The sequence below is a fragment of the Nyctibius grandis genome, chromosome 7 (genome assembly GCF_013368605.1).
Source record: "Nyctibius grandis isolate bNycGra1 chromosome 7, bNycGra1.pri, whole genome shotgun sequence".
In the NCBI taxonomy this organism is placed as follows: Eukaryota; Metazoa; Chordata; class Aves; order Nyctibiiformes; family Nyctibiidae; genus Nyctibius; species Nyctibius grandis.
Genome location: NC_090664.1, coordinates 4,131,415 through 4,155,716, shown reverse-complemented (window position 1 = coordinate 4,155,716; position 24,302 = coordinate 4,131,415). Strand labels below are relative to the sequence as shown.

The 24,302-nt window shown below is 44.7% G+C and overlaps 1 protein-coding gene across 2 annotated transcripts in view; it reads left to right on the top strand.

Moving 5' to 3' along the window:
- The first annotated feature begins 229 nt into the window (after positions 1-229).
- BMPER (BMP binding endothelial regulator) overlaps positions 230-24,302 on the top strand; it is a 148,987-nt gene continuing 124,914 nt past the window's right edge. For both annotated transcript variants that reach the window (XM_068405195.1, XM_068405194.1), the window contains exons 1-2: positions 230-288; positions 2,375-2,460. In XM_068405195.1, coding sequence (XP_068261296.1) covers positions 2,446-2,460 — 15 coding nt within the window. In that variant the 5' untranslated portion in view covers positions 230-288; positions 2,375-2,445. The remainder of the gene's footprint in view (positions 289-2,374; positions 2,461-24,302) is intronic.

Here is a 24,302-nt window from a genome sequence, read left to right as displayed (position 1 = left end):
CTCCCTGAAGGAAACATCACAGTTTGAAGGAAAACAATTTGTAAAACAGGCTTGGGAAGATGTGTCACAGAAAAACTTCCTGCCACACACCACAAGTGTCATCCCGTCCAGACCTTTACGTGTATGTGTGTGCGCAAAAGCTCGGTTTTGGTGATGTCTATAGCTAATATTGCCCGTGTTTCTACCTAGGGATAGCCAAGCGTGGACCTGCGAAGGGGAAGTGTTAAGGAGGAGCTGCAAAGGCTACAGCCCACCGGGGAGCGATGGACCGAGGGACATGAACGGCAGGTCAGGCTCCGGGAGGGAGAGCTCAGCCCCGGTAGCTCGCACCCTGCTGCTCCCCAGCCCCTCGGGCAGGGCGAGCCCGAACCCCGCCGAGCCCCCCGGGCTGCCCCGATGGGGGAGAGGCAGCCCCGGGGCTGGGCGGGGAGGGCTGGAGAAAAGCCCCTTCGGGGGGCAGCGGCCCCGGAAAGCGGCCGGCTCCGGCTGCGGGAGTTTGTGCTGCGGCTGCCGCGAGCGAGGGGGCAGCACAGGGGACGGAGGGGAGGCGGGAGGGGACCGCGGCGGCCCCGGCCGGGCGGGCAGCCGGGGAGCGGAGCCCCGCCGCGGCGTTACCCGCGGGCAGCCTCCGTGTTCCCCCCCCCCTCTCCCTCCCGCTCTTCCCTCCTTCCTTCTCCCCGGTAAAACCTGCCGGCAAGCGCAAACGGCACCGGCACCAGCCGGGCTGCGGGGCCGGGGACGAGCCCGCCGGAGCCAACCGGCGCCGCCGCCGCTCTCTGCCCAGGTACCGGGGTTTGCGCCGCACCGGACCTGTCCGAGGATCCACGTTTCCTCCCCTCCTCGTCCTCTTTTACCTTTTCTTCTTCTTCTTTCCTTCTCTTCTCCTCGATCGTCACCCTCTCCCCCCCGCCCCACCCGCCGAGCGGCCGCGGGCGCAGCCCCCCGACGCCGCGGCCGGCCCGGGCGGTGCTCGGCGGGGCCGGGGGAGGGAGTGGCCGGGCATCTCCCGGCAGGGAAACGGGGTCTGGGGCTGGCAGCCTGTCTGTGCGTGTGTGCGCCGGGGGGGAGGGAGGCATGGGGGCCGGGGGGTGCGGGAGGAGGGACTATGGGGAGAGGAAGGTATAAGAAGGGATGCGGGCAGAGGAGGGGGGTGATGGAAAGAGGGGGTGCGGGGCCGAGGGGCAGGCGCTGACAGCTGCTTTTCCCGCACCCACAGTCCCCTCCCCCGGTGCCGCCGTGGGGTGGGACTCCCCGGCGGGCCGCTGTCTCCCCTCCTGCTCCCCACCCCCCCGCTGCTGCCCGGCGCCGGGGGTCGGTGCTGGGACGGGCGTGCCGGGGGCGGCCGGGTTCCTCCACCCGACGGCGCGTCCCGGACGCTGCCTCGCAGCCCGGCGGGCAGCGGCACCCCCGGGACGATGCCCCGGCTCGGCGGGGGCTGGCCGGCGGGGCCGCACCTCGTCCCGGCCGCCGCCGTCCTGCTGGGCGCCCTGTGCCTCCGCGGGGCGCTGGCCTCCTCCCTGCTCACAGGTAAGCGGGGGCGGGGGGGGCTGCGCCGGGCCCACCTGCCGCCGGGCCCCGCCGTCGGGCGCGGGGGCTGCCCGGCACTGCGCGGGCAGGGCGGGCGGCTGGAGGTGGGACCGCGTGGTTTGGGGCAGGTGAACACAGGAACCGTGCTCCCCTCTGCCCCTTTTTATCCTCCCCCCCCGCACTTCTTTTTTTTTTCCCCTCGAGGGTTGCATTTTCCTGGTATCTGGGGCACGGAGGGAAACGCTGAATCAATTTCTAGCGCAAGCGAGGAGCCATTAGCTTTCGAGAAGTGATTCCAACATGACACAATACCGGCTAATCAGCGCTAGGGCCATAAGGGGATTTCTAATGTGATTCCCTTTGACAGGCAGCCTGCTAATTTTGACTCATTTGCCAATTGGCTGCCGTGCATTAAAAGGATGCTCGGTTTCGGGCTCGTGCTGTACTCCTGGTCCAAGCCCTGGGAGTGTAACAGACAGCTTTCTGCTGACTTCAGTGAGCTCTGGATCTATCGTTACAGAAGTATCCTGCCTTTGCGTGGAGTACTCGTTATTCTCCACACGTCATCTGAGAAGAGAAAGAGCGTCCTTCTTTGCTAGAACTGGGGCACAGAGAAAGCCCAGGCTTGTGCAGCAATTAAAGCCCAGTCATTTCCCAGTTCCCTTTGGAATCTTACAGGAACGCTGAACATCCTTGCTCGCTTAAAACCGGCAAATTAAGGCGAGATTTAAAATCGAAGGCTAGGAATGGAGCAGGGGTTAAACATGAGTGCGACGAGGACAGTTTCCAAAACCAGCTGAGGGAATTGAAATATGTCAGTATTTTAAAATTTATATTTCTATTTCAGGATCTGTTGCAAAATGTGAAAATGAAGGGGAAATTCTGCAGATACCATTTATCACAGACAACCCTTGTATAATGTGTGTTTGCCTGGTAAGTTTGGATTTCAGATAGTAAGAACATTCAGGCCTGTACTAAAAGTAACTGCGCAGAGAGGGGAATGTTTCACATAATCAAATCTTGGGTGCCTCTGTCGCCTTTATGTAACACAAGGTTATCTCAGAGCTGAGCTAATGGAAAGTAATCCAGTCCATGATCTGCCAGTCATTTGTTTGACTTTAAAACTCTCGGGCACAAAGTTGTACATGACTTTAATATGACATTGTGAAACTGCATTTACTATGTGGATTTGGAGGGAGAATTGTTTTCCCAACGTCGGGGGTGCACACAAAAGGCTTTGCATGTAGCTCAGCAAGGAGAGTGACAGGTAAGGCTTGGAAATGCTGCTGCTTCGAGCTCCCACGTGCTTAGTTTCACACACCAGTGGCTGAGGAGCTGCACAAGGGTACAAGGTGAAGGCTGCAACGTGACTATACACGCTGTAGTAAGATGACAGTGAAAGCACAAGTGATGCTTTCATCAGAGCGCTTTGTTCCAGGGATGACACTGCCTGCTGTGCTGGGAATTCAGTGGTTAATAATGTCACTGGCTGGTACACATTTTGGGGAGAAACATTCCCTTTCCTTTTAACTCTGCTTTGGAGTTAAGCATTTTTGGGAGCAATTCAGCTGGACAAGCCAAGGCTTAGGAGGTATTGAAAAACCAGTTGTTCTAAATAAAACTTCCTACAATATATTTAAAAAAGAAAGCCATAAACCTTAATTTGCTGTTGAATGCAAAGAAAAGTATAGACCAGAAAGCACTATGGTTTACATTTTGGAAGTTATAGAGTAGCTGAATGTACATTACGTGCTCTACTTTAGACTGAAGTATCAAGACGCCCTCTCCCCACCCTTCTATTATTGCTGTTAATATTATTAGCATTAGCCATCATTACTGTGAGTCTACAAAAGACTTTAAAAATTGTTTCAGACTGCCTTTTGGCAACTGTAGGAGCCTCATCCTGAGCCCCCGAGGTTGATGTATATCGCTGCACTGAGTGCAACAGATTTTAAGTGAGACTCAGTGATAACTTTTTAGCTAATAGTGCTAAAGAATAAGTTATTGATTCTTCTGAGCGGAGGGGGATGGGGAAAGGAGGAGCATGGGATGTGGTGAGTAAAGAAATCAAAGGGAAAACAAAAAAAGAGGCGAAGCTGTGTTTTATCATGGATCACCTTCCCAGATATGTCTGCCACCACTCTTGCTAATGGAAGCTGGTGTTAACCAGCGAGGAAGCAATTTATCTGTGAAGGAGCAGAAGTTCAGTCTTGGGTATCAGGGCAATAATGCATCAGGGTAAAATACTCATATTTATAGATCTCTCTAGACCTTGGCTTTATTAAATCAATGAGCACCCTTTTAGTGTACGAACATGAAGAACTGCAAAAAACATTGGGTGTAAGAAGTCTAAATCTATGTGGTTTGTAGGGCATGCTTTAGTGGAACGACAACTGAGGGCATTTGGCTCCCTTCTATGCAAGGAGGAGACTATGTTTTACTAAGAATATGGATGCCTAGTGAGTTACCGCACTTACCTGCACTGGCCACGCTCTGTTTTATTTCTGCCAAAGGATAAATGCAATCTCTGTTTCTTGAGTTGGAAGCTGGAAGACCTGGTAGAGGAGAAGGAGACCAGTCTGCAGATACTGTGCAGCATCCAAAGCAATGACTTATTGGACAGCCGGTCACTGAAATCTTTGTTCAGGCCTGCCGCAAGGTAAAAGATCAATTTTAAGAGGTCTGGGGAGAGCAGAAATGAAAAAAGCAATGTGATTTGTGACCAGGAGGGAAGAGACAGCCAGGTTTCGTTACATCCAACTAGAAATATTGATTGTTTAATAGCGGTTCAGTGAGGAACTTTCTCTGGAAGACTGATCATACTCTTCAAGGGCAAACCAGATGGATGTTCATATCATAAGAAGTGAGCAACTAAGAAGAGAGCTTAATCAGCTGTTCCAGGAAGGAAGCAATTGCTGTCCAGGAGAGGACAGAAAATTCAACAGAGGGCACTTGTGTTAAAAACACCGGTAAAGCGAGTAACTGAAACACTGTATTGGATTATGGCAGGTCTCCCGTAGCGGTGATACATTTCCATGACTGCAAGCTGCCATAAATAACTGCACAAGTTAGGGAAACCTGAATGGCTCTAGGAAGAAGAGGAATATCTAAAGAATGCCCTTCCAGGACTTTCCCATCTCACAAATGAGAGAAGACAGAACTGAAATGCTGGAACCAAATAATCAAGTGTTTAACAGAACTGGCTCTGCAGGTTGTGTACTGCAGAGCACAGGGATGCATCCTAGCAAGGGAGGAAGAGGCAGGCAGCACAAGCAAAGCAGGCTCCAGCTTTCTCTTCACAGGCTAAATTAGTCGGGAGGGCAAAGCAAGGGTTATTACTCTAAGAGCAGATGTGGTGAAAACTCAAAACTCATAGGTTATGGGTAAGTTGCAATAATGCAACAAAGACTGCAAAGAGCAATTACAAATGCAATTCCTTATACACCACTGAGAAATGTTGGTAGGAAGACCAAAACAAAAAGCGTTCTTTTCTCATTGATTAGCGGAGACAGGGCAGACTGGTTTTCATGACAGGAACACGAACAGGAACAAGGCAGGCAGAGCAGACACTGGCTTCTGGGGGTGCTGCTTTTAGAAAGCCCCTAGCTCCTGTTTTGGAGTTACTGGTAACACAGAACCCTGAATCTTGAGTACAAAAGGGACACTGGTGGGGACCTCCTGGAGACAGCCAAGCCTAGCTACCAAACAAGACGAGTTCATTCTTAAGCATCTGCTGTAACACGTGGAAAGAGAAGTCATGGTGATGTGTGAATTTGGACTGGGGGTAAATGTGCTGGAGACATCACATATAGTACATAGCAAATAATTTATTTCTAAAGTATAGGTAATGCTTTTCTAATAAAAAGACACTGCACCCACCATGAGATAACTCTGTTTTGGACTTCCCTGCTTGTTTAAATGAAATGTGGTGGAGTGCACGGAACAGCACTGATGCTTGCCCTTAATATAAGGAAACAGGTAGGACTAAGAGTGTGTGTGTAAACGTACACTGTAGCCCTGTACGCAAGTACCACCAGCTGAACAAGCCACTATGGCTAAAACCTAGAGTTCCCTAATTTGTAATTTATACGTCTCTACTTTATGGTCTTAATAATGCCCATAAACATGGTCATTTTTAACATCTGTAAGACAATAGTTTCAATGTGAGCTTTTACAATTACAACACTTTAGCAATGGTATATTGCTGTCCAACTAATCATCTCTAAGCACTTAATAAACACAGATGAATTTGATCTCCAAAAAACTGGTCATTAATTACAGCTGACTGCAAGAAGTGGCCTTTTTTTTTTTTTGAGGAAAAAAATCAAAGTCAAAGATTGTGGTTTATCCACAAAGAATTTCTTGTAGGACTGTGATGAAAGCTCAGGTCTCAGAAGTCCTGGTCTAATGGTTTGACTACAAAGCCATCCCTTCTCACTTCATGCAGTTTCACTTTACAAGTGGACGTGGGTGGTATAGTCACAGTATGAACACACTCATTTTCTTTTTTGTCTCTCTGACAACGGGCAGGCTTCACAGATGCCAGTTTTTTGGTGTGTCTGCTCTTCTGAGCTTGTTCTGAGGCATGGATGGGCAAAGGCAAATTAGAGCTGACTTTGTGATCCAGAGGTTTTGAGAACTGTGGTTTATGACTTGCTGTTGCTATCTGCAAAATGCTGTTAGAGCCGGTGTGCTTTGGTCTTCTGCCCACTTCCACTTTGAATGTCTGTGGTTCTGCATCTCCAAGGAGATATGTTGTCTCCTGAAAGCTCCCACACCACCTGGCTTGCCATAGGGTTTGAGATACTGGAATAGCACAAAGCAGGCTGAAGGCAACTGAACGTACCTGCTTTCTCGTGTGCCCACCTTATATGCTGTTAAACACAGCACCTGGAGAAAGCACTGGCATCCTTAGTATGTAGAGCTAATGGTTACAACAGAGAAGTTGCACTGGAAAATTGTTTTTCTTGAAGCTAGATCATGTAAAAAGTGCAGGACGGCCTACTTGTGAAGTGCCATGGCTGAGCATCCCGTTGCAACCGTGTTTATAGCTAAAGACTTCTCTGATGAAAGGATGGAAAATGCTCTAAGCTGCATCAAGCTCTGTATCAGGGGAAGGTGAGCAAATGAAAGGAAATGCTGGATGTTATGGGCAGTAACAAGGACTAAGTCAACCAATCTGTGAAGAAAAAAATATTGTTGTCAAAAAAAAAAGGGAAACTATTATTTCAGATAATGACATGGCCCTTGGCAGTACCAAAAAAAAATGTTAGAGAACATATGATTGTGAAATTATTTTATGCTTAGTGGTCAATAGTAAGAAAATCTCATGTCCTGCTGGTTTCTGAAAATCAAAGTAGTGAGACTGTGGGCTATGAAGCTGATTGTAAAAATTTTGGCTTTTAAAGAAGTTGTCTGAATTGGCAATGATGATTATAGGTAAAAATATATAATCTTGATGGTATTAATAATAGAATTATATTGATCCAGTTTGAGAAACTGATTCTTTTATTCCAGTTATTAAATGCTTTAAGACTGGAAGGGATTATAACTACACTACCTAATGCAAAAATTATTTTCTAAAAATATTCTCCCACATCTGTGGAAAAATGAGTTTATTTCAATCCATAGGAGCATTTCACACACCTTGTGCAGTTTGAGGAACCCAAACACGTCTCGTAGGACAGGTTCAGATCATTATATTTCAGATGTGAAAGTTTTAGGCTGAGGGTAGTGGAGGCATGGGTGAATTTCTGTTAGTTGAAACAAAACTTATAACTGTGAAAACTTACCACATTTTGGTATGTTTTGGACTCTTTTGTAGCGCAGATGTATATTGAGGATTTTGAAACGTTAGGGGGGAAAATGCTATTAACAGAATATTGGGAGAACTTTTGGTTAAAGATTTCTTTTATATGGGTGTCAGCATATAAAATAGGCATGGAATATTTAAGTTCAGCTCTGGTACAAGTACGGTAAATGATCAAGTGCAGCAAGAGTTTTTGTTGGTACAGCTTTTTGGCTGGAAGGTATCTACAACTCAAAATAGAAGTAGGCTCACACCTGATATTATGGCATTTGCTTTCAAGAAATATATATTTCAGCATACGCGTGGAAAAGACATAAAAACGCTACAGTCCATCGGAAATAGGTGAAATGAGAACCTGTGCGTAATTATAGGACGAGAATGTAAAAACCCCACAGAATTACCATAGCCTGAATTAAACTTCTGAGTGCTGAGTTTTTTGGAGGTGAGATGAGCTCGGCAGTGACGACGCTGACAGGCGGTGGTGCCAGTGGTGGTGAATGCCATGTCATTTCATGTTCGTTTATCATCATCTGCATGGACCCTGAACACCTTGCCAGAAGGAAACAGAGATCCAAGAATAACCCATCCATTGGCCAAAGGTGGGTGTAGTTTTAAAATGAATGGTCCAAAAATACCAGCTGAAAGGGACAGGTGGGAAGCCAGGTACTGCAAGGAAATAGATAAGTACACCTCAGCTAACAGCGGCCTACACATCGCAAGAGCTTTTTTTTTTATTTTTTCAAGAGAATGAAGGTTTTATTTTTGGTGTGTTCTTTGTGGGGAGAAAAGGTCTTTTATTATTTTTTTATTTTTCTAAAATACTTTAGAACAAACTGAGTTGTGTCAAGAAACAGCTGATAAAAGCCAGTAGTGATCTTGACAAACCACATCTAAACCAGTGCCATTTCCCCCACCTTTTTCCTCCCCACTTCCCTCGTGCCTGCGCCTCAAACTTGCCAACTGCACCTGAGGAGTGGTAATCATATGTCTCAACCTTTTATCACCTAAATCCAGAACAGAAGGAAATAAATGTGAGCCAGAACATGTAACCAAGTGTTGGAAACCTGAGAAAAGTTTGGAGACAGGAGCTCAGGAAACTAGAAATCAGAGCTTTGCTTGGCGTAAGTTTTATTCAGCATGAAACATCATTCTGTAGTTTAAGTTTCCGCTTTTAAATCCAAACGTGCAATGTAGAATTTGATCTTTCCTCGTAAAAAATTATGTTAAATTTGTCAGTGTAAGACCTAGTGTTCTACCTAGCTTCAACCGGCGGAGTAGTGAAACCGAGTGCAGGCAAACCCAAAAATGGAAGAAATAACCTCTGCCCTTGGTCCTTCCTGCCCACCTCCCCACCCCCCAAAAAAATACCCAAACCCTGTCTCCTCATTGCAGGCTAAAGCAAGAAAGCTGCTAGATTTGCTGGGGTTCTTTACCTATATCATAGATGACTTCTGTGGCACAATACACAAGTTGAAAGTGCATAGCTAGCCTGAGAGCAAGTGTTTGACACATGTTCCGTGAAGATGGCAGTGTTTTAGTACATCAGGATTCAATTGGTGTTGCGTCAAGGTATAATGCGGCCCAGATGACTTTTAGTGGAGTAGTGCATATTAAAAAAAAAAAAAAAAATCATCAAACAATTCTTTCATACCTATTTTATTTAATTTAATTTCAATAGTTTACATACATCAACTACAGAATCTACCAAGACTGCATCTTCTTTCAATTTAAATATTCTTGGTCTTTATTACTGTATAATATAATCAGCTTTCTCTTCACCCACAAAAATAACAAACAAAGAGACAAAAAAGCCTATGATACGGTAGTGTACTGGTAGTTTTCACCCCCGTATTACTGCAAAAGAGAATGTTGTTTTGATCGGTGTATGAAGGGTTCCTGGAACACAAACATGCTCCAACATGATGAAAACTTTATTAGTTTTTATCCAGTTTTAAAAAGATACAGATGTATATGCCATCTTTTAAATGAAAAAAACGAAGACCCCACACCCCAAAAACAAACCCTGAAAACAAAAACCAGTCATAACTCCATGTCTGGTACAGCTGAGTGTCCCATATGTGCTTTGTCATGGAGACCAAAGAACAACGTGTGTGTGTGTATGTATATATATGTATATCACAGAATCACAGAATGTTAGGGATTGGAAGGGACCTCGAAAGATCATCTAGTCCAATCCCCCTATGAAGATGGTTTTGCAAGTGAGAAGTGAATTGAATCAAGAGCCCAGAGCTGGTTTATTATCTGTTGTGCAGGTGATTGCTTTGGTAGGCTCTCCTGAAGGAGGATTCAGGGAGGTTCGATTGTTCTTAATTCACGTGACACCTGTAAGACAAGGTTTGGGCTGAGAATGAAACACAAACTGTCTATGGTAGAAGTTGGTTACTCTAGCTTGATTCTCTAAGTTTCCAGCAGCAGTATTGAGTTCAAGTCAGTTTAGACCCAAATACAGATATGGCCACCCTGGCCAAGTAGTACCATGTGCAACATCTCATCTAGTTTTCTCCTCTGAGGAATGAGTACGGACTGTATAGCTGGGTGTTGTGTCTGTGCCACCTGTGGTCCTTTTCTGCACTTTGCTTCATATCCCAGAGCTGCCTCAGACTGTGGCACATCCCTATGCCGGTATGTTTGCCTTCAGCTCGCTCTGCTTTATCGTGACGTTTAGTTTGGAGACATGGTGCGCCGTCATATGTGACAGCTTATGATGATGAAGCCTTTCTGGAAATCTGAAGAAGCTATTTCATGTTGTTCTCAGACCACATGGGACAGTGAAGAGTTCACTACTTGCACATTTCTAGCATAGAGTCAGCTGCATTGAGCAACATCCATATGCCCACAGTGCTGAACTGATTATAGGTCTTGGCAAAGCCCTCCTGGAAGAGAGCTAGTGATATGTAACTGTAATGATGATGAAGATCCAATCCATCAAGTATGGAAATGAGATTCTCTTTGGCATAATTAAAGGATCAGAGAACTCAAATACAAAAGAATACATTTAAAAATGTATAAATAATATGTGGAAAAATATGAAGGGCACAAAAATGCCATAAACTAAATGGAAAAATGTAATATAAGTTGCAAATGTCTTTGGAATGTGTCTACAATAAGTGCAAAATGGATCGGTCTAAGTTAAGGCACTTTTTTATTGCCAATAAGAAAAACATTATTAAAGAGCTGGTCCAATATCAAAATGGCATTTTAAAAGCATACAGTTACCTGTATATAGTTTTTATTAGCTTTCAAGTTTCTTCCATTGAGTTGTTAATGGTCTTTTTAAGAATTATGGTCCTGTAAGCGAATGGTTCATGGTGTCAGTACTTCTGCTGTTCTGCTTTGTGCTGCTATATAAAAATAGATATTTTTCCCCTCCAAAAATCTGGTTTTATTTCCCCATCATGTTTTAATAGAAATTTTTGAGGGAAAAAAAATATTAAGCAACAACCAAAAAATCAAATGGAAATGCATCCTTGTTATATTGAGCTTATGGTCAAATAAAAGACCATTGTGAAGAAAAAACAATATTGTATAAAAGCTTTTACCTGTAATACTGCTATTAAAATGACTATCGTACTGGTACTTGCCCATATTGTACCTAGTAGCTGCTGTAATTACTTCATCTGAGGCCTCTTGGACTCTTCATCTTATGCATTTAGCTGCAGCTAAAAACTTCCTAGTCTGCCCATTTGTCAGAGTGAGCTCTGTGTGCCGTTTTGCATCCAGCTGAATCAAGTGCTGAGCTCTGGGTCCGAGTACAGCATGGACCCCATCTCTTCTTGTCATCCCTAAGAGCTGATCTCGTATGCGCTCTGAGACCTGGTTTATTTATTAGACTTTTTTCTTGCTTTTTTTTTTCCATTTCCCCCATGTGCCTGGAATCCACTTGCTCTAGATAGTGGTTCAAAATGGGCTGTTAAACTAGGACTGCCACACTGAAAAAATAACATGTCTTCATGCATCATCTATGACTTGCATCCTCTTCACTTGTTTCCTCATCCGTTCTACACATCAACCTTCTGGCTGTAGTTTTCATTTTCTATATTGTAGCACTTTTCTTCAGAGAAGGAAGCATTATATGTTTGTGCTGTAAAGTGCTACAGCAAAAGGCAGTGCTATTAAATAGAGTTGGAGATTTTGTTCTTGTGAGCCTAAAGGATGGACGTGTGATAAAATGTTGTTTAGAAAAATAATGCGAAAGATCTGATGTTTTCCCCTGACAAATTGAGGCCCCAGTTTTTCTGAGTCCCTGTTTTAAGTAAACCTTTTTTGCAAAGCTTTAATGCTGAAGATTGAATTAGGTCTTCTTTAACTCTGCATTAGAGCTGTGCTTACATGGTTACACTGCATTTTGCTCCGGAGCAGGTCTAGTTCACATGGGGCATCTGCAGTTGGTTGTGTCATAGCAACGCTGCCTCACGTATGCATGAGCCCCAACCTGCAGCATTGAAACTCCTGGCTCATCGGATATTTATTGTAAATTCCTCAATCACATAGACACTTCCATTTCAGTTCTGAATTTCTCTGTGCCGAGCACTTTGTTGTCTTCGATGTCCGGAGCTGTGCCAGACTTGAGAAGTTTAAGACTGCCATTGCTACTTCACGCTGAAAAGCAGAAACCAGGTATCACTCAGCCCAGGACTGTTAAGGTGCTCAGCATGACCCCAGGCTCCTTCACCCCTTTCTCCATACCACATGGTACACGGTGCAGCTCACTTCCTCTTCCATAGCTAAAGATGTCCCTTGAGGCATGGAAGCAGCAGCTCCACACTCCTCCTCACCTGGGGGGATGCAAACCAATGTGTTCTAGAACTCCGGCCAGGAAAATCAGATTTCTGACAGCTCATAGGCTAAAAGTTGTGTGTTTTGGGTTTTGTTTTCTTGTTTTGTTTCTTAGCAGTTCCTGACATCTTTATATTCAATTATATTAAGTGGCTTCAATGGGAATTGGATCTATCCCAAGGTTTGGAACCATCAAAGTGTATTCTGATGGCCAGAGTCATACGTTTGCATCTGCTTTTCTGGTTTGTCTTCTGATTTATTAGCGGCTGAAGAATAACAGACCTTGATAGTCCTGAGGTTGTCTGCTCCTTTATTCTGTCTGGGTCGTGATGTGCAGTTGAGGCATGGTTTGGGGAAGAGGGGGAAGAGCTGATAAATGACTGCTCTAAGGCTGTGTAGTGGTTGTGATCCGATTGTGTCAGTTAATGAAACACCTCCAGGTTGTGCTGCTTGGAAATCATTGGGGCAGGAAGGAGGTGGGCAGGGTGGCTGGGCTTGAGATAAGGCTATTAGCTGAAGGATTGCCTGTGGGACCCAAAATACTGGTAAGAGCAGCTGGCTCTCCTACTACAGGGAGACTGTTGATCATTGGTTGTGACAGAGGATATTTTTTTCTGTGTATGGCAGTGCGCAGCTGATCATTTTCATATTTAACACTTCCCTCCCCCCACCCAAATATAGTTAACTTGGTCAGGTGGATTGGTGATTCAATCTGGCAAATGCTTTTGATTAAAATAAATGAATAAAATTACGTTGGCAGGCAGAATACGAAGCATGCAAGTTTTTTTAGCCTGTAAACCAAGGGCTGGTGGACAGGTTGTTTGTAAAAGCAGTGGATAAAAAAAAATGCTGGACAATTAAAATCATTATGCATCAAAATGTTGACGGTGCGGTAGCGTAAGAAACCTTTTTAACAGAAGTATGCTTGAGGCATAGTTTGCCTATGGTCTAAACACATTAAGCAATTCTGGAGAAACTTGCTGATGTGGACATTTAGGATGCAGCGTAGCGCACTGATACTGAACCAGAGCTTAACATGGAAACACGTAGGAAATAGAAGTGTGTGATTTGTATAGCTTCTGGAAAAATGGTTGTGTATGTCCCATTTAACTCAGCAAGGTTTCCAATCCTCAAGCAAAAAAATTGTTTGACCCAAAAATCAATCTGTAGTGGAAACTGAAAAAATATCTAGAACTCTAGGCTGTGGTAGTAAGAAGTTGGAGTGGTTTTATGTATTGGTTGTTACAAGAAGGGTATAGATTCAGTGCCTAAAACTATATGTAATCATTTTAGTATAAAGCGAGTATCTTTGATGTCATCAGATTTCTTGGCATAATTAAACCAGTCCACATATGGAAATACAAAAAGGCAGGAGCCAAAAAGGGAAAAAGAAAGCAGATCGCTTACAACAAAAGGCAGGTTTGCTGGAAGGCATCCATCTGGAGAGATGGGTAGGCAGCTCCAGCCTGTCTGCTGGGCATTACCTCTTACATACAAGACAGCACAAAAACTACTGGTGAGACAGAGCTTTAGTTGAGAGAACGTGGATGTGAAGTGGCTCCAGAAAAGCTATGTATGACTTTAGAACCAGACGTTTAAAAGGAGTTTAAGCATCTTCTGGAGACAATATTACTACTGTGTGTTTGTGGACAACTTGTGACTGTGGCCATAAGGTACTGTTACTATCAAAGTATTTAGGTTAACCCACTGGATAGTGCTTAGATTGGGCTGCTGGCTTAAGCAGCCCATGCTAACCATCTTGTCTCCTCCATGAGGAGACAACGCAGAACACTGATTTCTTACAGCCGACATGCCAAGCAGAGAGCTTACAGGAGTTGCTGAGTACAAGACTGTACCCTAAACCTCTCACTCTGTTTGGGGCCAGGTACCTCATTCTGTGCCCTTCAAGGTTCACTGCTCTGACCTGGGTGACAGGAGCATCTCCTCTTATGTCATACAGCTTAGTAGTTGGAGGCTGTGGGAGAAAAAGAGTTTATTGTAAAGCACATCAAGAGTCACTGATGCAGAAATTAGTGATCTCATCTTGGTCAGGAAATTTCCTGCTCTTCTCTGGGCTAGAGAAGTGCTTTTCAATTGCCCATGCAAAACGCAGCAGTGTGGACAGACTGGATGAAACTTTGTTCCTCTTCCAACCCAGATCGGGCTGTGACTTGGCAATGCGAGCCTTCTCTTATTGCAGAGGAAGATACAGTTAATAAAAAATTAAGTTTCTAAGACCTCAGGTAGATACTTTTTGGTTTTCCTCTATTCAGCCCCAGGTTCCCATTTTTACATGCCACTTGAGTCTCTCATCATAAAGAGCCCTTCCTATGCTAAAGGTGTGAAACTTTTGGATTTCAGACCATCTTTCCAACTGCCCTGTGGTTTCCCCCAGCTGCCCGGGTAGTAGCGTTGCTGCCTGAGTTCTTGCTCTTCAAAAAGAACAGTGCTGTCCCACACAATGAAATAATCTCCGACTGCCTCACGAACGCTGTGGACTTCCAGCCAGGCATAATCCCTTTCCTGACATTTGAGTCTCATTAATTGGGTTAACAAGATGCTATCTGGGCTCCATACTTACGTAAATATAACCTGCTAGCAAAGATCTTAATGGCACCTGGTATATCACACTGCCTTTACATCTATCAAGAGGTACCACAGCAGGAGTCACTTCCAAAAGCAGGTTGTGCTCTCGGTCCCATGGGTCCCTTTATAAGCCGTAAGAAATGCTGGTGGTCAAGGCCAACCATTCAGATGTCTTTAAAGTGTCCCACTGGTGACCGAAAATCACTTTGTCAAGATGACAAATGGTTTGCACATACCCCGTTCACCTTACAGTTTTGCTCTAATGTCAGCTCCATTTACTTGTCAGAAACAGGTATTTTTTTTACTTCCAGCAGTGCAAGTGGGGCAGGGGAAAGGAAGGAGTGAAGGGAACACAGGCTGAGGGAAAATCTGCTTGTATGGCTTCTATTCAATGTATTATTATAGTTGAGATTCGAAAGCTTTGGACATAACAGAATCTGTTTGTTTGTACATGTGCAAAACAGAAAGAAGGGAATTTGCTTTCAGAAGTGAGAACTGTCCCTGCAGGGCTACGATTATGCAAAAACATGTTTTAACCACTGGATTTTTCAAGCAGAAAGTGGTTGCGCAATATTAGTTTCTTATTTTGGACAGCAAACTTCTTTCCAGAGCAACATTTAAAAATAACTGTTTAATTAACTGGGTCTACCCAGTACATAGGGCATTGTGCATGTGTCTGCGCTGAAGAGCTCAGCTCAAACCTCTGAACTCGCGTGGGTGGTTTCATTGACTGCAAAGGGGTTGTCATGTGGCTAAGAGATCACTGCTGTGAACGAGGGCTGCTACATCTCACCCAAAAGCAGCGAGGGCCAGGCCACAAAATATGGTCAAAGTCAGCTCAAAGACTGTGAAAGTGACTTTGACAGCTTTGGCTTTTAGTTTCCTCTCAATGACTTCCATATCGCTTTTGCTTAGTTCGCAAGTTAAAATACACTTCTATTAGCTGCAGCACTGGCTGAAGATTTGAAAGTAAAAATCTAAACTTAATTTGTCAGTGCAGTTGATCACAACAAAGGAAAACTCATTCCACCTTTCTTCTTTGCATCTGATGGAAGCTTTGCATCCATCAGAAGGCTGAGTAGATATGAAGTAGAAGCCCATAGAAATGAGACATGCCAAATAAACATCATTGTGGCATAAGTTTCTGACTAAATTCTCCTGTGACCTTGAGCCTTCTCTTGCTGGGTCCAACTGGATGAAGCCTGCTTGAGGATGACTGCTGCCACAAGCTGTCCAAGAGTTAGGATTCCCAGCTGCCCCTCAAAGGTGTTACTAGCACAGAGCAGTGTCTGCAAAAAGGAGTAAGCCTGTGAGTTGAAGGCAGCATTAAAAGACCCCAAAAGCTCTTGCCCCCTTCAAGGAGTCCTGGCTGAAATGCTCTTGGTCCTTGCCTCTTCCCACTCCCCTCTATACAGACCGACAAGCTGGGGGCTGCCCCCTTCTCTCTGCAGACTGCTGTGAATAACCTCCTCTTTTTTCCTAATACCAGTGTGTAGCGCAGGCGAGATCAGGTAAGAAAACAAATGCGGGGTCAGCGCTCAGTTTACTTGCAAGTTCATTAAAACAGCAGTGTCTGGAGGCCTCTTGGCTAAATAATTTTATAATAGAAACCAGACTCTTGTTGCTTTCTTTTGGGCTACTATTTTTATTTGGTTGTTGTTCCTCAAGCGTTTTGGTCCTATTTCAAAACTTGCTTCAATTAAATGAAGAAGGGGTTTTTTTGGTGCTTTCCAGTTTAAAAGCTGTGCTACTACTGCAAAACTTCTAGGAGTCCTCTGGATTACGAAGCTGGGATTGATAGGGATTTTCCTGAGAAAATAACATTAAAAAAACAACTTGTAGATAAAAAATTTGGAAGAAAATACCCCCCACCCCCTTCCCTCCCCTAGCTGAGATCTCCTGTTGCTGCTTCTGGCATGCATCACATCTTTGAGGATACAGTATCATGAGAAAACTGTCACTTGGTGATGTATTAGGGTAATATATCATGAGAGCATCGTTTCTTTAGAGGATATGGGCAGTAAAAGACATGATTCTGGCCAGACAGAGCAGCAGGGGACCTTGCTTTTTTTTCTTCCCTTTTCTTTAATCTAGCCCTGTTCTTGTGTTGTACAGAAGTGAATTTCTTCATGGGATATGACTTGTTGCAGAGTAAGTTAGGAGGCCCATTGGGCTTTTTAAATCCTTTAAGAAGTACGTGGCCTCAAGGGCTGCTTTGTTCAAAGTTTTTAGAACAGGCTCAAGCCCAAAACTGGAGCATTTGCCACTGCCTAAATCTCCAGTGTAAGGGCCGAGTAAGCAGACTTCAGACAGAGAAGGCAATAAAGATGCAATGGCCAGTAACTGTCGTTTGGATAATATATTTGTAGATTTAGCCCATAAAAAAGTGATGAAATGATATTTATAAAAAAAACAGTCAATGCATCTCTTTTAAATAAACGTCAAATGACGTTTTAATTCACAGCAGTAGAAGAAAAATTACTAGCGGTCAGTATTCAGTCTGTAATAGAAGGTACAGTTATCTCGTCCAAAAATAGGAATTCTGAACTGATGGACTCAGATTTTGATGTACTTTTTAAAATTGTATTAATGGTTTTGTTTTTCTCATAGGCAGTATCTGCTGGAAAATAAGCTGAACACTTCTTTAGGACCACGGTGGCAGTAGTTAAGAAACAGTAGTAGAGTATTGTTAGGACACTCTTTTGATGGGACTGAGTTAATTTTTGAGATGGGACAGAAGATGACACTGTGGCTTGATCTAAAATTTGTTGAATTAAAATGATTTAATTTATTTTAAACCTTTGGCATGATATGCTTTACCCTCTATGAAATCAGCTTGATAATTCATCAGTGCCATCTTCAAGAATTTTTTGGGCTAGAATTTACTTAGAGTGTTTTCAGACCAGTTTATCTCAGGGATGATCTGAGCAAACTCCTTCTTCTCCAAGCCATCCTATGGCACTTAAAGGGGGTCAGCAGAGCAGCATGCTCCAGGAGCTAATACACCCAGAGCAGCGATGCTGTTCCACATCTGCTGACTCCAGTTGTGTGCGGGTGGCCTCTGGATCGAGCTAAGGCAGTGGAAGATTTTATGGCCTTCAACTGCCTGTCCCTTCCCTCGGAGAATGAATTCCACCCCATTGGCTTCAGTCAGGGTAAACCAGGCTAGGCTGGACCGTGCTTTCAAGACCACTCATTTCGCTCAAAATGAGTTGGGCAGTGATCATCCAAAAAGTTTTGCTGGCTGATCTGAGTGACTGGAAACATCCGTCAAGGGGTAGATTGTAAACTCATAGGGTTGGGTCAGTGAGCTGTAATCTCTTCCAGCAGCGCAGGTACAGGTTTGCACCCTGAGCTTCAAATCAACAGGTATTTTCCTGTGACTGCTGTTTTCTTAGGTATTGGTGTCAGATTTAGGTGGCTGATAATTAATACGAATTCTTTATTGACAAAGTAGAAAAACCATTAATATGTTTTTTATTTGTTTAAAAACACATTTAAAGTTCACAGAAAGAAGCCATGAATTTTAAATGCACGCATCTTGTGAAACGCAAAGGTGTGGTCTCCCATGAGAACCCCAGTGTGTACCCCTTCCCTGAAACCTGGCTCCTGGATTACTATAGGTAGTTTTTCAGATGACAGTATGAACTGCTGGAACCTGTGAAGACCGTGTCTGTTATTGCTAGAAGACCATCATGCTATTCTGTTGACAGGTAAAGAGTTTTGCCTTTAACTTTACAGCTGAAGAGCTCTCATCCGAAGTGGCACTTGGAGGTTGAGGTGGAGGCAGGGAGATTGAGAGCTAAGCAGCCTGGATCTTGCTCTGGCTTTGTCGCTGACTTAATCTGTAGTTGTGGTCGTTTCGTCTGGCTGTGTCTGGCTGCGCACTGGAGCAGGGATGTAGTCCTGCGATGTGCTTAGGAGATGTCTGATGTAATGGGACCCCGATCCCAGCTGCAGCCTCAGCAGTTGTGTTAACGCAAACAAATGTAAGAGGAAGAAAGCGCTTTCTTTTCACCACGTAGTAGTGCAGCAGGCTGCTGGCAGGGAGTGTCAGGATTGCAGCAGGCCACCCAGGTCCCTTTCCTCATGCTGGTGAACATCATTAAACGCAGAGAAAAAAAAAATAAAATCTCTTCAGTCTATAAGGGGTTGTGAGTGATGTGTCCTGAATGACTTGCATATACACATGCCTTCCTCACAGCGGTGGGGAATACCCATTTGCAGTGAAATTCGGTGTCATCTTTCAGCAGGGCCTTTGTTTTAATCGTTTTTCCTAGGGAGTGGGGAGAGCTCAAATTATGAAGGGGGTGGTTCATGCTGGCTGAGCACCACTGCAGGGAGAGCTGCAGCCTCCTCCCTGCTTGCCCTCAGGGTGGCCAGATAAGCTAAAGAGATTACAGGGATGAGGGGATAAATCGGAGGCTACCGTGTGCTCTGCTCAGAAAAGGAAAAAGAGACTTTGTGGACTGAACTGGCATATTTTGTTCCCGATGAAATACCATCATTTGCATCTATTGCAATTCATGCTGAAATCACGGTCGTGTTGCACCATGGGCAAGGACCTAACGCTGAAAGTACTGAAGCATGTGTTTGGCTTCACTCCTGTGAGTCGTCCCGTTGAAACTGAAGACATGCTTAAAATAATAGGACTTTTCTCTCTGTGTGGTAAAGCATATGCCTTGGTGTTTGTAGGTTTATGTGGGTAAACGGAGAGAACTGTATCATCTTGCAGAGAACACACATTGTTGCATAAGGAAATATTTTTTCCACCTTGAATTTAAAAACACGCCTAGTGTGCTAACCCATTTTTGTTATTGTACCCACAAAATTTGTTTTTGCAAGGTAAAAAAAAAAAACAGATCATTGGAGGGGAACAAGGGAAATGAGACCTTTTTTTCTCATCTCCCTTGACAGTGGTTCGAAATGTCTGTTAACATCTCTCCTTGGGGAGTGGTGTCTCCTCCCTGAAGCCAAATTGTGTGGCTCTTGCTCGGGTAGAAAAATGCTCATGGAAGACAGCAGTCCCACAGTATTAGCAGGGGTTGCTTGCTTGCATCAACTCCGTCGATTAAAGGGAAGTTTGTAAATCGGACCCGAGCCGGTGAGTTCCAGGCAGAAGTGCCAAAGGAGCAAGGGTACTATCTTCAGAAAGCACTGTGGGGTTTGTCTAGACCACGAGTTACACACGTGTCTGAGCCTGTTCTTGAGTTCAAGTTGGCCCAACATCAGGGTTGTCTGCATGTAAGCATAGGTGCAGGCACACGTGTGGGAGCCTGGTGCTCCCAAGCTTTGCTAAGGGATGGAGCCTGTGGCCAGTGCTGGCCCAAACCTTTGGTCCTGGGGCCTGCATGGACTGAGTGCGGCTCTGCGCACACTTGAGAAGATGCTCTGGCCACGTGCAACATGTAGAGAGCCAGCAGCATGGCCGGAGAACATGCGGGTCATGGCATGTGACGTGCTTTGACTTGTGTTTAAGCCTGCCCTACGCCTTGCAGTGGAGATGTTGCTTAAGTGACTTGAGTGCACTTGCTTCATCAATTTTAAATGGCTTTTTTCTTTTCCCAAGGTCATATGTGCACATTTGAAAGCTGCATCCCAAATTCCCCGGGGGTAACTTTTGCCATTGTTTGAAAATTGCTGTTGTTTTGGTGGATGATCCCACAGGAATCTCCTGGCAGAAATTTAAGGACACTCTGAGCTACTTGGTGAGGAGTCCTGTCAGAGTTACTAGCGGGACTGTGACGAATAATGGTAAAAAAATGAATGTTTTCAGGATTAGCCATTAATGGTAGTTCATCTTTCTACCTAATCTGTCCCTGTTGCTTTTAGTATTTTTCTCTCCACAGCCTTTTTTCTGGTTAAATGTAAGTTTAAGCAACATTTTTCCTATTCAACATAAATAGTTCATAACCTCAGGATATCAGAAATGCAGTGTGAGACTCCTAAAAACATTTTTAATACATAAAAAGGAAAAAAAAAAAAAGAAAACAAGAGACTCTCAGTGGAAATGTAGCCCCCTGAGAAGCCACATCTGCAAGGTCTTCAGCAGCCAGCTGTGATGGCAGAACAGTAGGCTCGGGGTACTGCTGATGGAGGTGCTCCTTGGTACAGCCCTGAAGAAACGAAGCGGTCTCCTGATTGTTTTGTTTTGTTTTTTTTTTTTTTTTCCTCTTCCAAGCCAAATCCAGGTTGAAAAGAGCCATCCTCATGGTGGCTGCTGTGAGCCAGCAGGAGCCCGGTGGGGAACCCTGTAGAAAGCTGGCTGCGGCTTCCAAGCTGTGGTTTGGCACGTGTCCTCTCCAAGACCTCTGCCAAATATTCAGATTTCTTTTTAGTGCCTTTTTTTTTTCTTTCTCTTTTCATGTTGGCATTTTATTTAACTGTACCACATGAGTTTAAGGCCGTTAGTGTGATATATTTTGTCACCAGAATCGGCTATTTTGTGTGGAGTTCTTTGATAGAAGGTAAAAATATGAGGTGTATGTGGAAGGTGAACAAATTGTGTTGAGAGAAGGATGTAGTAAAGGTAACGTGAAGCAGTAATACTGGTATTAGGTCTGGTTAGTGTATCTCTCCTGTATGGGAATTTAACATCACCTTTGCATGCCAAGTTAAAGAAGAGACTTTTGGTTCCCACTGGCAAAGCGTGGGACGGGAGAAACGTGGGCACCCAACAAAACTTTGATCTTTCCCCAAACACTTTAAAAAGTGAATTCTCCAGCAGTTAGGCTTGGTGAGTGCAGGAGAGGAGTCTGGGGTGATCCTCCAGCTCTTCCCTAAATTTTCCTTTCCAAGGGAGTCTGGGATTCCAGTGCGAACCCTTTGCTGAGCCGAGTGTGGACTGGGGAGTTGCGTCAGCTGTGGCAGTGTTGTTCTGGATCAGCCTAACCTCTTTTAAAAAAATACGTATTTTTCCAACATTAATAAAAGCCTTAGCTGAGGTTCTCTCCTTTTCTGTGTGTGTGCCTGAGCACTAAATGAAAAAAAAAAAATATCCCAGATGTGAATCTATAAACCATCTGTTTAAAATAACTATTGTGCAGGACCATAATTAAAAGTTATTTATTATGAATCTTGGGATCCTATTATGCATTTTGACTGACTCCCAGGTTTCTGATTTAGCAAACAGTTTATGTATTTATGAGCCATGTGTCTCTTCTACACTTCTCAGTGCCAGAGTGCGTGTCTTTTAAACAAAAGGAAAAAAAAAATCCCCTACCCTCCCATAACTGTTGGCTTCTGAATGTTGCTGTCTAAGAAGTTTTCTCTTAAGAACAGCAAAAATCAAAGTATCTAAGAGCTTTCAACAACTCCAGAGACACTGTTGACAACACAGATGGAGGTTTGGTAATACAGCTCTCCTGCACGCAGCTACTTAGCAACTTTTTAAATGTGTGGTTGGGACAAGTAGCAAAATGTTATGATTATTGGGGGTAGGAGGGGATGTATTTGGAAAGAAAGGATTTGTTGCTGAAGTCCATTTGCTCTCACCCTCCGTTTTGCCCTTGGTAAATGGGAGGGAAGGAGGCAGCAAAATCAAAGCAAGCAGATGGACAGTACACATTCAGAGCCGTGTTTTGGACGACAGGGTGAAGGAAAAGAAAAACCTCCTGGTGACAATTGCTCTTTGTTTTATCTTTGTACTTTTACACCCAGTGGGCCTAGGAGATCTGTACTGGATAATGCCTGACTGCAATAGACTAAACAATGATTTACCAGTCCTGTTTTATCTGCTGCTGTCCTATGATTTGTCTGCACGGTACATTAACCCTTTCCTCCACATCTGCTGGCCTAGTTTTCCAGAAGATGCAGCAGTGAGATAAAACAACAGGATTTTTGGAAAGAACGTCAGGGTTAAGTCTGGTCCTAGAAGAAGCAAGAGGTACTCGTCTGCGTTTCCCCAGAGCTACGCTCATCTCTGTGTACTACAATAGGGGTTTTGCTGTGAAGACTACATTGAGGCAGTATGTTGTAATTGTGGCTCTACTTTATGTTCAGCAAAAAATCCCCAAAAGGAGCCATGGGACATGCAGCCCTGAACGACGCTGTACCTCGCACCCTGGAAGAGCAGCCCAGCCCTGATGGCAGGGAGTTAGGCACCTCGGGGTGGCAGCTGAAACAGCCAGTTTCGGAGCTGTGTGCGGCTCACCTATAATACCAGCTTGAGAGGAGGAATAACAGTTTTGCAAATCCCACCTGGCTTAGGGCTTAGCCACCCTTCTTGTGGTGGCAAAGATTGGCTCTAAGATACACAGACCTAGGTCTGCAGGCAGGAGGCTGCAGCTTCTCCTCCAAGGGATAGAGCTGATCTTGGTCTTCTCTTTAAAAAAAAAAAAAGGAAAAAAAAAAAAGGGGGGGAGTGGTGTATGAGTGTGGCACCTCCTGCCCACCTTTTAGCACCATGCCATAGCAATTCATCTTTGAGACAGCGATCCAGGTTCAGTGTCCTTCACCTCCAGAGGCCGTTCAAAGATTTGCCTGCCACTTTCCCCACAAGCATCTTCTCTGTCAGGACCAGTGGCTTTTGGGAGCATGAAGAACAAACTCCTCTTCTGCTGAAGCTGGGTCACTGAGCAGCAAGTATTTCAAGGTCTACTCAGCTAAAGAAAGGAAATATGAATCTGCTTAAGAGACCCTCCAAGCGGGGAGGACCCTTCCATTCCTGTCACTGCACTACGGGCCACTAATGTACTTTACGTGGAACAGCTGCTTAATGTAAAACAGCCCTTGGTACCAGGACATGAACTGCAAAATCATCTTCCCTCCCAGGAAACCTCCCAGTCACCAGGCTGTACAGCCTGGCTCAGTTTTGCTCCTCTTTCCAGTTACTTCCATCCTCACCCATAATACAGGTCCTGAGTTTGGATTTGAGCCACCAGCGTTGCTGGTGATAAGGGAAGAAGAGTAAGATCTAAATTTGGCTGCCCCCCTGTGTTGGCTCAATGGTACCAAACTTGTCATTGGCAGAGAAGATTTCCGATTGGAGTGATCTGGGCCAAACAGGAGACTTCTAGTTAGGAACAGTAACTAGCAAGTAGCTCCTGTTTGAAATACGTGTGTCGGGGTCATCCTTAGGAACATTTTGTATCACCAACAAGAAGCAACGACGTCAGGATGTACCTGAGGGCAGAGGGAGGCAGCTGGTGCTCTGGGGAGAGGGTGGGAAGCTGGGCTGCATGAGACATTTGCCCCAGGAGTCTCCTGGGAACCAGGGAACAAAAAGAAATACGGAGCTGTGTTCTACTCTTGTCCCTCTCCCTGCCATCTGCAATAATGGTTTCTCCCTTTGAAGAGGGAGTCCAAGGGGTAGATGCCTGCTGGCCCCCCTGCTGTGGGTCCTACCCAGCTAGGTTGGCCCAGAAGGGCACCATGCAGATGCATGGTGGTCCACGATGCATGCTGCAGCTGGGTAAATCATGTTCTCCGAAGGAACATAGTCTAAACTGAATTTTGCTGTTTCTTCAAACCCACTTTCACGACGCAGAAGATTTTCCAACAGATAAAGGTAACAGGGCCACTAGGCTCATTAAATCTTTCCTTGAGCAAACTCTCATTAAAGAGAATCAGATCTTAGCAGAAC